We start from the raw sequence: 12,516 nt of genomic DNA, 5'->3' as shown, positions 1-12,516 counted from the left end.
TTACTGTCAATGATTAAAAGCTTGCATAAATTATACTGAAAATGCAGCCTATTGGATGAGTCAACACCAATAACTATAAGGTATAACAATTGGAAAATATGAAAACTTCAATCTAATCCAAATGTTCACAAGCACCTGAGACATGTAAGTCTCTTAAACGTATCACAGAGATAAAGAGCAAATACTGTGAAGAACACAATGGTACTTGAGCTTTTTGGGTTATGAGCAACTCAACTTACTGCAGCAGGAAATACAATTTTGATATCAGATTGCCAGGACATTCTAGGGTTTTGCTAAATTTTCTCTCAATAGCTAGGAAGGAAGTTTTAGGAGATACCCTCCCTCTCCTTCTCACTTGTGCACCCACAAGAGGAAGTATTTTAGATAGGGTTCACAATAGAATGAATTGCTTTTGGTGTGTGAAAGGAATAGACTTATATAGACACAACGTCTTGTCTTCTTACTGCCAATACAATTTTCATTGAAATTTAAAAAAGTCAGACATTTCTCAACTATTTAACATTCAGAATTACTTACTTGTATGCATGACCAGTTATCTCATTTCTAACAACAATGTAGTCCACTAGCCACTTGGCATACAACCCTGAGTTATCGTGACCAATCAGCACTGTTGTAAGCTTTCCCAAGTTCTGACACTAGAGAAATAGGAAAAAAAGATAACACTTGTTGTTATTTGGAAAAAGAAAACAACCTAAGGGCAATAACACAGATATGGGATTTTACTGGAATTTGAAGATTGTCCCAACATCTGTGATAGTTGTCTTAACTGTAAAAGAGTTTAATCAGACATCACAGATTAAAAAAACCTAATAAACAATTTGAAATTCAAATCCATGAGCTTCATGTAATGGAACCTGCCAGACTAGGTGGCTCTTGTTATCATATGGGAGCCATGCATTCTATTCCAGCCCACAAAAAAATTGATGCCATGAATGTACTGAAGTTCATTAACAGTAACATAAAGGTCATCATTCCTGTGTCATTCAAAAAGTACAGGTAGCTAAGGGACTCTCCCTAAGTCACATAAGTTCCATGTAGCTCCTGAAGGTTGCCCAGAAAACACTAAGTCTCTCGGAAGACTTCGCGACGGCTGGTGGGTAAGTTTGGTCGTTTATTTAATAGTTAAAAATTTAAAGTTTTCTTTCAAAAAAAAAGCGGTAGCAGACCCGGAAGGCGCGCTAGGTTACTTGGGTAAGGTTTTTTTTCTCCCCTTATTTAAACGCGGGCTCCGAGTTTTAGGCCTCAGTCTCTCGGAAGACTTCGCGACGGCTGGTGGGTAAGTTTGGTCGTTTATTTAATAGTTAAAAATTTAAAGTTTTCTTTAAAAAAAAAAGCGGTAGCAGACCCGGAAGGCGCGCTAGGTTACTTGGGTAAGGTTTTTTTTCTCCCCTTATTTAAACGCGGGCTCCGAGTTTTAGGCCTCAGTCTCTCGGAAGACTTCGCGACGGCTGGTGCGTAAGTTTGGTCGTTTATTTAATAGTTAAAAATTTAAAGTTTTCTTTCAAAAAAAAGCGGTAGCAGACCCGGAAGGCGCGCTAGGTTACTTGGGTAAGGTTTTTTTTCTCCCCTTATTTAAACGCGTAGGCGAGTCACCCGAGGCACTGCACGAGTAGTGCCTCCCACCCTTCCACCTCCTCTAACCTAATAATAAGACCAATTGTGACTAGCGGGTAAGTGCTGCATTTTCCTTGTTTGTTTCTTTAGATTTAGTTGGTTTTGTTGTTGTTTTTTTTTAAGGAAAGCTTACTTTTAGAGGGATGGCAGTGCAGAGAGGGCAATGTTCCTCTTGCAACATGTATGAGGTGAGGGAAGCCATTAGCGTCCCTGCTGAGTACACTTGCAAGAAGTGCACCCATCTCCAGCTCCTCCAAACCCGTGTTAGGGAACTGGAGCTGGAGTTGGATGAACTGCGGATCATTCGGGAGGCAGAGGAGGTCATAGATCGGAGCTTTAGGCAAGTAGTTACTCCGAAAGTTCAAGATAGATGGGTGACAGTGAGGGGGAGTGGGAGGAGGAAGCCAGTGCAGGGACCCCCTGCGGTCATTCCCCTCAAGAACAAGTATACCGTTTTGGATACTCGTGGGGGGGGATGACTTACCAGGGGCAAGCAACGAGGTTCAGGCCTCTGGCACGGAGCCTGGCCCCGTTGCTTAGAAGGGTAGGGTGGAGAAAGGTAGAGCAATAGTTCTTGGGGACTCGATAGTGAGGGGTACAGACAGACGGTTTTGTGGGGGCGACAGGGACTCACGTTTGGTATGTTGCCTCCCAGGTGCAAGGGTATGTGATGTCGCTGATCGTGTTTTCCGGGTCCTTAAGGGGGAGGGGGAGCAGCCCCAGATCGTGGTCCACGTTGGCACCAACGATATAGGTAGGAAGAAGGGTGAGGATGTCAGACAGGCTTTCAGGGAGCTAGGTTGGAAGCTCAGAGTTAGAACAAACAGAGTTGTAGTCTCTGGTTTGTTACCCGTGCCACGTGATAGAGAGTCGAGGAATAGGGAGAGAGAGCAGTTAAATGCGTGGCTACAGGGATGGTGCAGGAGGGAGGGATTCCGGTTTCTGGATAACTGGGGTCCTTTCTGGGGAAGGTGGGACCTCTATAAAAAGGATGGGCTACACCTGAACCTGAGGGGCACCAGTATCCTTGGGGGGAGGTTTGCTAGTGCTCTTTGGGAGGGTTTAAACTAACTCCGCGGGGGCATGGGAACCAGGACTGTAGCTTTAGGGTACAGGACCTTGAGTGTAGGGAGGTCAGGAATAATGCAGCGATCTCTAAGGAGGGTGCCTGTAACCAGAAGGGTGGATTGAAGTGTGTATACTTCAATGCCAGAAGTATAAGGAATAAGGTAGGTGAACTTGCAGCGTGGGTTGGTACCTGGGACTTCGATGTTGTGGCCATTACAGAGACGTGGGTAGAACAGGGACAAGAATGGCTGTTGCACGTTCCAGGGTTCAAATGTTTTAGTAGGATCAGACATGGGGGTAAAAAAGGGGGAGGCGTGGCATTACTTGTCAAAGATAGTATCACAGCAGTGGAATGGACGATGGAAGAGGACTTGCCATCTGAGGTAGTTTGGGCTGAGGTTAGAAATAGGAAAGGTGAGGTCACCCTGTTAGGTGTTTTCTACAGGCCTCCTAATAGTCCTAGAGAAGTAGAGGATAATATTGCGAGGATGATTCAGGAAAAGAGTGAAGGTAGCAGGGTGGTTGTTATGGGGGACTTTAACTTCCCAGATATTGACTGGGAGAGCTATAGCTCGAGTTCATTAGATGGGTCGGTGTTTGTACAATGTGTGCAGGAGGGTTTCCTGACACAATATGTCGACAGGCCAACAAGAGGGGAGGCTATATTGGATTTGGTTCTAGGTAATGAACCAGGCCAGGTGTTAGACTTGGAGGTAGGTGAGCACTTCGGGGACAGTGACCACAACTCGGTGACTTTTACTTTAGTGATGGAGAGGGATAATCGTGCGCCGCAGGGCAAGAGCTATAGCTGGGGGCAGGGAAATTATGATGCAGTGAGGCATGACTTAGGATGTGTGGATTGGAAAAACAGGCTTCAAGAGAAGAACACTAATGAGATGTGGGGATTGTTCAAGGAGCAGCTACTGCGTGTCCTCGATAGGTATGTACCAGTCAGGCATGGTGTAAAGGGCCTTGTGAGGCAGCCGTGGTTTAGTAAGGAATTGGAGTCCCTTGTGAAAGGGAAGAAGGCGGCATATGTAAAGATGAGGCGTGAAGGTTCAGTAGGGGCGATTGAGAGTTATAAGGTAGCCAGGAAGGAGCTAAAGAGGGAGCTAAGAAAAGCGAGAAGGGGACATGAAAAGTCTTTAGCTGGTAGGATTAGGGAAAACCCAAAGGCTTTCTATAGGTATGTCAAGAATAAAAGGATGACTAGGGTAGGTATCGGTCCAGTCAAGGATAGTAGTGGGAAGTTGTGTGTGGAGGCGGAGGAGATTGGAGAGACATTAAATCAGTACTTTTCATCAGTATTCACTCAGGAACAGGACACTGTTGCTGATGTGAATATGGAATCACAAATAATTAGAATGGATGCCCTGGAAATATGCAGGGAAGAGGTTTTGGGAATATTGGAAAGGATGAATATAGATAAGTCTCCTGGGCCTGATGGCATTTACCCCAGGATCCTATGGGAAGCTAGGGAGGAGATAGCAGAGCCATTGGCCTGGATTTTTATGTCGTCATTGTCAACGGGAATAGTACCAGAGGACTGGAGGATAGCGAATGTGGTCCCATTGTTCAAGAAAGGGAGTAGGGATAGCCCTAGTAACTATAGGCCAGTGAGTCTGACTTCAGTGGTGGGCAAAGTCTTAGAGAGAATGGTAAGGGATAAGATTTATGAACATCTGGGTAGGAATAACGTGATCAGGGATAGCCAGCATGGTTTTGTGAAGGGCAGGTCGTGCCTCACAAACCTTATTGAGTTCTTTGAGAAGGTGACTAAGGAAGTGGATGAGGGTAAAGCAGTAGATGTTGTGTATATGGATTTTAGTAAGGCGTTCGATAAGGTTCCCCATGGTAGGCTAATGCCAAAACTTCGGAGGTATGGCATTGAGGATACATTAGAGGTTTGGATTAGGAATTGGCTGGCTGGAAGGAGACAGAGGGTAGTAGTTGATGGATTATGTTCATCTTGGAGCGCAGTTACTAGCGGTGTACCACAAGGATCTGTTTTGGGACCATTGCTTTTTGTTATCTCTATAAATGATCTAGAGGAAGGACTTGAAAGCTGGGTAAGCAAGTTTGCGGATGACACAAAAGTCGGTGGAGTTGTGGATAGTGAGGAAGGAAGTGGTAGGTTACAGCGGGATATAGATAAGTTGCAGAGCTGGGCGGAAATGTGGCAAATGGAATTCAATGTAGTTAAGTGCGAAGTCGTTCACTTTGGTAGGAATAACAAGATGATGGATTACTGGGCTAATGGTAGGCTACTTGGTAGTGTGGATGAGCAGAGGGATCTTGGTGTCCATGTACACAGATCTCTGAAAGTTGCCACCCAGGTAAATAGTGCTGTGAGGAAGGCATATGGTGTACTGGGCTTTATTGGCAGAGGAATTGAGTTCCGGAGTCCTGAGGTCATGCTGCAGTTGTATAAGACTCTGGTGAGGCCTCATCTGGAGTATTGTGTGCAGTTTTGGTCGCCATACTATAGGAAGGATGTGGAAGCTTTAGAACGAGTGCAGAGGAGGTTTACCAGGATGTTGCCTGGAATGGTAGGAAAATCTTATGAGGAAAGGCTGAGGCACTTGGGGCTGTTCTCATTGGAGAAGAGAAGGTTTAGGGGAGATCTGATAGAAGTGTATAAGATGATTAGGGGTTTAGATAGGGTAGATACTAAGAACCTTTTACCGCTAATGGAGTCAGGTGTTACTAGGGGACATAGCTTTAAATTAAGGGGTGGTAAGTATAGGACAGATGTTAGGGGTAGATTCTTCACACAGCGGGTTGTGAGTTCATGGAATGCCCTGCCCGTATCAGTGGTGAACTCTCCTTCTTTATGGTCATTTAAGCGGGCATTGGATAGGCATTTGGAAGTTATTGGGCTAGTATAGGTTAGGTAGGATTCGGTCGGCGCAACATCGAGGGCCGAAGGGCCTGTACTGCGCTGTATCCTTCTATGTTCTAAGTTTCCTCAAACATTCCCATGGCCATTTTTGAGTGGTTCAGGAAGCTGCCATCAGAGAAGGGAGGCATGTAAAGAGTCGCTCCCCCGGCCTTATTCTAACATTCCTTTGCCTCTCAGTGACCCCTCCCGCAACCCACCCTCCTTCACCTGGAGCTTAAGTGTCTCATCAGTACTAGACATCTTGTGGGTACATTAGCAGCAGCAATTGCCACTCCTGGTTTCAACGATTGGAATCCTAGTACTCTGGAAAAGCCCAATATTGATCAATTAAGTGTCTGACAAACAATTTGTCTGGGCCTTTCCCACTGAAGTGATGCAGGTCTTTTGCTGGTTCTCTGACTGGTGTGTTGTGTCCAAATTGACAATACTAAATCAGGCCCACTTTTGCTGTAAACTAATCAATGGCATTTTCATCATTCACTTGAGATTAGTTGCAAAGAGTCGGGGCTGGGAAATGGGTCATTTGTCTATCATTTGGGAAGGAGTATGGGCAGCAACAAGTCAAACAAATGCGCGAAACAGCAAAGACATTTATGAACATTTTGCAAGTCTAAGCAAAATAAGACTTACGCAATATCCAATGTTAGGCTGTTTAATGTCAAGTGGCATCAATATCACACATCAACAAGAGAAGCTAAACTTTATAACATTCAGTGAGAACACCATTACTGTGTTTTCACCAAAATTCAGAAGGATGCAGATGAGATAGAAAAATTCCAGATGGACCAGGAACTTAACCGTTGTAGGTACTTGTGAAGATCAGATGCTGAATATGCACCAGTAAGTGATCCAGCACTTCACTCATCATAGAACATTACAGCGCAGTATAGGCCCTTCGGCCCTCGATGTTGGGCCGTCCTGTCATACTAATCTGAAGTCCATCCCACCTACACTATCCCATGTACGTCCATATGCCTGTCCAATGACGACTTAAATTCACTCATCAAAGCCACTTTGATCCCTACAAGTTGAGAGTAATGGAATATTATCATTTGGTAGGACAAACCAGCTACAACATCACAAGAAGCTTCTTGGTTAAAAAAAATCAAGACAAAACTAGTCTCTTTGTTCAGCAGTCCATTCACCAACTTAAACATCCATGACCAGAATATGGATGTGGTGGATATGATCTATGATTGTGGAAGTGGTGGTTATGATCTATGTCTACCCCTGAAAAAGGACATTTTTGGGAGCATCTCCCAAACTCATAACCTCCATTACCTAGCAGGACAAAGACAACTGGCACAGGGAATAACATCACCTCCTAAATTTCCCATACAACATTATAATTGAAGGAACAGTAATATATGTTCATTGTTACTGCACCAAAATCCTACAGTCTCCTAACTAAAGGCCTCATGAAATTATCTCATTGACATTTACTGCACTAGTTCAAGATGAATGCTTATCACAATCTTTAAAAGCAATAAATGCCAAATATTGCTAGCAATGCTCAAATCGCAAGGATGAACATAAAACCTTAACTATACAGAAGATGTGTAATAAAGTGCTTAGTAACTCTATATAAAATGGACTTGTTGCGTTTTTGCTTTCTTGAACACAAGCCAAAGTTTTAATCCATTTTAAGTTTATTTTACATACAATTCAAAATTTAAATTAAGCAGAACACTCTGAAAGTCCAAGAAACAAATCCTAATTCCCGCATAAAAATTGATGAAATTCTTACGTCTATTTGGGATTGGTGGCAAAGACAGACAGCAATAAAATTCATTCTCATACTGTCTTTACAGCTTGATAAATAATGAGACATAGCAAGAAAAATTAAAATGGGACCAACAGATAAGGCATTTTTCTGAACATTTTATATGTTTCACATCAATAAAAATGTAAGTGCACTACACCAAACTGCAATGAATAATAAACAGAAATTTTATCGAAAAACCAATCAAACCTACACTTAGTTGTATCTTTACTGACCTCAAATGTCATTTCAAGGATACTTTTGGGTATTTGTAAGATTCCCGTCTCTCCCAGTTCTCCTGATATACAGATCCAGGGATTAGCTGTAAACATGGAGCCACCTAACTTTTTACTTGGAATGACCAACACATGGTATGGAATCACTGTCAATATAAAATACGTAATTTATATAAGCATGCTGCAAGTAACACCTTCGCAAGTCCAGTAAAAACAAGTCTTGAAATAACCTGTCTCATCTGAATGATTAGGAGCAACCAACAATTTGCTGTCAACATAGCAATGAGTTTAAATCGCACTGATTAAATGTATACATTGCCCAGCAACAATAGAAAAAATTCCCATTGAATTTCAAAATGCTACATGTTCATGGAAGACTTATATTGGTTTGCTTTTGTTATCATTAAGAAAACAGCACTCCTGCTCAATCTTCCAGTAAGCTTCATGAAGTTATGCCTTAATTACAGTGAAATTCACTGTTAAAATTAGAGCTAGTATTTAAAGCACTTAGCTTTTTAAAGAGTTTATCGTTCATAAACTTTAATTTTTTTTTACATTTCTTTGTTCTTCGATTTTAGCTTAAATTTAATCAATCTTTTCCCCTACTTCTCTTTCTGAACTTGATTTGACACTAACTTACCTACTCTGTTCACTTCAATTGATTAGAGATGGACTCAGACTTATCATTAGCAGGGTTGTTGATCTCCAATCCTTCAAATTCTATTCACGTTCAATCCTACGAATTAAGGGCTAGTACTTATTGTACACAGAGAATTTTTTAAAATATCGTAATTGATTTTTAACATATCTGTAACCCTTTTAAAACATCACTGGAGATTTCTTATCTTGCCCATTCTTCTTTTGATTTAACATTTCTTTCAAAATCTATTTAGAAAACAGCTTTAGAAAAATGGGTTTAAGTGTACAATATTACTGAAACAGATGGAAAACCTAACAGACAAAGTTAAAGAAGTCATGTTGTGACAAATGGTGTTAGATCTGAAAGGTTACTTCTGCATGTCTCTCCACAGACATGGAAACAGCATGGAAACAGACCCTTTGGTCCAACCCGTCCATGCCAACCAGATATCCCAACCCAATCTAGTCCCATCTGCCAGCACCCGGCCCATATCCCTCCAAATTCTCCCTATTCATATACTCATCCAAATGCCTCTTAAATGTTGCAATTGTACCAGCCTCCACGACTTCCTCCAGCAGCTCATTCCATACCCATACCACCCTCTGCGTGAAAACGTTGCCCCTTAGGTCTCTTTTATATCTTTCCCCTCTCACACTAAACCTATGCCCTCTAATTCTGCACTCCCTGACCCCAGGGAAAAGACTTCACCTATTTACCCTATCCATGCCCCTCATAATTTTGTAAACCTCAGCCTTTGACGCTCCAGGGAAAACAGCCCCAGCCTGTTCAGCCTCTCCCTATAGCTCAAATCCTCCAACCCTGGCAACATCCTTGTAAATCTTTTCTGAACCCTTTCAAGTTTCACAACATCTTTCTGATAGGAAGGAGACCAGAATTGCACGCAATATTCCAAAAGTGGCCTAACCAATGTCCTGTACAGCTGCAACATGACCTCCCAACTCCTGTACTCAATACTCTGACCAATAAAGGAAAGCATACCAAATGCCTTCTTCACTATCCTAACTACCTGCGACTCTACTTTCATGGAGCTATGAACCTGCACTCCAAGGTCTCTTTGTTCAGCAACACTCCCTAGGACCTTACCATTAAGTGTATGAGTCCTGCTAAAATTTGCTTTCCCAAAATGCAGCACCTTGCATTGATCTGAATTAAACTCCATCTGCCACTTCTCAGCCCATTGGCCCATCTGGTCAAGATCCTGTTGTAATCTGAGGTAACCTCTTCGCTGTCCACTACACCTCCAATTTTTGTGTCATCTGCAAACTTACTAAGTGTACCTCTTATGCTCGCATCCAAACCATTAATATAAATGACAAAAGGTAGAGGACCCAGCACCGATCCTTGGTACTCCACTGGTCACAGGCCTCCAGTCTGAAAACAACCTCCACCACCACCCTCTGTCTTCTACTTTTGAGCCAGTTCTGTATCCAAATGGCTAGTTCTCCATGTATTCCATGAGATCTAACCTTGCTAATCAGTCTCCCATGGGGAACCTTGTCGAACGCCTTACTGAAGTCCATATAGATCACATTCATTGCTCTGCCCTCATCAATCCTCTTTGTTACTTCTTCAAAAAACTCAATCAAGTTTGTGAGACATGATTTCCCACGCACAAAGCCATGTTGACTATCCCTAATCAGTCCCTGCCTATCCAAATACATGTACATCCTGTCCCTCAGGATTCCCTCCAACAACTTGCCCACCGTCAAGGTCAGGCTCACCGGTCTATACTTCCCTGGTTTGTCTTTACCGCACTTCTTAAACAGTGGCACCATGTTTACCAACCTCCAGTCTTCCGGCACCTCACCTGTGACTATCGATGCTACAAATATCTCAGCAAGAGGTCCAGCAACCACTTCTCTAGCTTCCCAAAGAGTTCTCGGGTACACCTGATCAGGTGGGGATTTATCCACCTTTACCCGTTTCAAGACATCCAGCACTTCCTCCTTTGTAATCTGGACGTTTTGCAAGATGTCACCATCTATTTCCCTACAGTCACTAAAGTATCATCAACATTTTCGATTTTCTTATTATCAAAATAGAAAGATAAATTGATTCAATAGATACGCATTTGGTCATTCAAAATTTAGAAATGTGTTGATTTTATTGAGTTCTAACTGAATAACATATTAGCATCATATAGACATTCTTCTATACAATTTCACTGATGAATGGTGTTTCAGAAATACCACCCTTAATTTGTTCAGTTGTGGCAGTGTTCATGCTACTTCAGATTATGGGCCTCATGCAGAAAAGTGGAGCTAGTGTAGGCAGTAGCACATGGTAAACTTAGACTCGATGGGCTAAGGGGCCTATTCTGTACAATTCCACTAAACGTTGATTTGGTCACTTATAAAATGCCTTCTGGAAATCTAAGTACAGTACATCAACAGGCTCCTCTTTATCCACAGTACAAGTTGCTCCTTCAATGAACTCCAATAAATTCATTGAAAAAGATTTCCCTTTCATGTGGATGTTGAGTTTTTTTTAAAGTGTCCAGCTATCATTCTTTAATCATCATTTCTAATAATTATCATGCTGGCTAGCCTTTAGTTCCGTTTCCTGTCTCTCTCCATTCTTGAAGAGAGGGGGTGTTATATTGCTACATTCCAAACTGATGAACCTTTTGAGCAGTTAGGAAATTTTAGAAAATCAACACCCATTAGCTCACTAGCCACCTCTTTTTAGATATTAGAATGAAGTTTTTCTGGATCTGGACACATGTCAGCTTGCTGTTCCATCTGATTGCTTGGTATTGCTTCTTTGGTATTGTTATTTGAAATTTCTCTAAGTTTTTCACTTCCTCACACCTCCTGATTTTCTGACAATGGTGGAATTTTGTTTTACAATCTTTATAATGAAGACAGAAGCAAAATGTTTGTTCAGTTCATTTGCCATTTTCTTACCTACTGTTAATGTCTCCATTTTCAATTTCTAAACAACCCCTCATTTTGCTTCCTTGGTTACTTTGTAAATCCATAGAATCTCTTTCTGTCTGTTTTAACATTCCTGGTTACTTTCCTCATATATACTCAGCTCTGATATAACACGATAGGTCCATTCTCGTGCAATCTTGCATTAAGAAAATCGCGCAAGAGTTGCACCATCTAAACTAATGGGACCGGAATCATATTATAAACATTGCAAGTAAGGAAAGTTTGTGTTCTACAAATAACAGTCAAAATTCTTCAATTGCGTTAAAGAAACATGCATTACAGTAGAATCGACAGTACGCTAATTCCTTCCTCCAGGTTAACGTTTCATCATTTTCTGCAATTCTTTATATTCTGAACAATCATCTGACCTGCCACTCATTTTAGCATAATTATATGCTTTGTCCTTAAGTTTGGTGCCTTCTCTAATTCAATTAATCACAGATTGTGAGACACCTCCTTAAGAATTTTTGTTTAAAGTAGGAATATACTTATTCTGAAATATCACCTTAAATATCTGTTCATCTATCCCATAGTCTAGTGGCCAGCTTCTTTGCACATATAGTTGACCTTATTGAAGTTTAAATACTAAAATTCTTCCTCTCTATGAGTGCCTAATGCATATTACAATTGACAAATTCATTATTTTATGTTTATAAGCAAATTAAAGTCAACCACAACTAATGCCATCGCTTTATCATAGGAACCCAATATTTCTTCTTATACATTGTACATTGCAGTTATTGTTTGGGACATTATTAACAACTCACACAAGTGACTTCTTTCCTCCGCAAAAAGTGATTGCACACCCTGATCTCCTGAGCCAAATTCATTTCTAAATACTGCACAAATACCATCCTTGATTAAGTGTTACTCTTCATTATGCTTCCTATTCTTCTTGAATGTTCTTGAATCCCTCAACATTCAGGACCTGATCCTAGACATTCTGCAGCCCAATCTCTGCAATGGCTATCAGATCATATTTATTTAATCCACTTTTGGCTATCAATTTGTTTGCTTCATTATGAATGCTTGTGTATTTAGACGCAGAGGCCTTAGTTTTGATCTTTTATTGGGTTACCTCTGTAACATCTAATCTTGATCGTTGATACATTTTGAGGTTTCTCCTCTGACTCTTTCTATTATTCTCTGATCCCTATTTTAGATATTATTATTTTCCTCTTGAACTTTGTCTCTTTGCTATACCGCATCTTTCCATATTTGATCCCTTGCCACCACTATTTAGTTTAAGACTCTCTTTACTGCTCTAGTTATGAGGCTTACAAGAACAATGGTCCCAGAACTTAAACAGGAACTGA

The 12,516-nt window shown here is 41.4% G+C and overlaps 1 protein-coding gene across 3 annotated transcripts in view; it reads right to left on the bottom strand.

Annotated features, from left to right (window-relative positions):
- dennd5a (DENN/MADD domain containing 5A) overlaps positions 1-12,516 on the bottom strand; it is a 268,461-nt gene that overhangs the window by 23,203 nt on the left and 232,742 nt on the right. For all 3 annotated transcript variants that reach the window (XM_060838913.1, XM_060838915.1, XM_060838914.1), the window contains 2 exons: positions 7,604-7,749; positions 538-656 (listed from right to left, as the gene is read on the bottom strand). In XM_060838913.1, coding sequence (XP_060694896.1) covers positions 538-656; positions 7,604-7,749 — 265 coding nt within the window. The remainder of the gene's footprint in view (positions 1-537; positions 657-7,603; positions 7,750-12,516) is intronic.

The sequence above is a fragment of the Hemiscyllium ocellatum genome, chromosome 18, assembly GCF_020745735.1.
Source record: "Hemiscyllium ocellatum isolate sHemOce1 chromosome 18, sHemOce1.pat.X.cur, whole genome shotgun sequence".
NCBI classification, from domain to species: domain Eukaryota; kingdom Metazoa; phylum Chordata; class Chondrichthyes; order Orectolobiformes; family Hemiscylliidae; genus Hemiscyllium; species Hemiscyllium ocellatum.
Note: the sequence above shows the minus strand (reverse complement) of the source record. Positions and strands in the feature narration are given on the sequence as shown.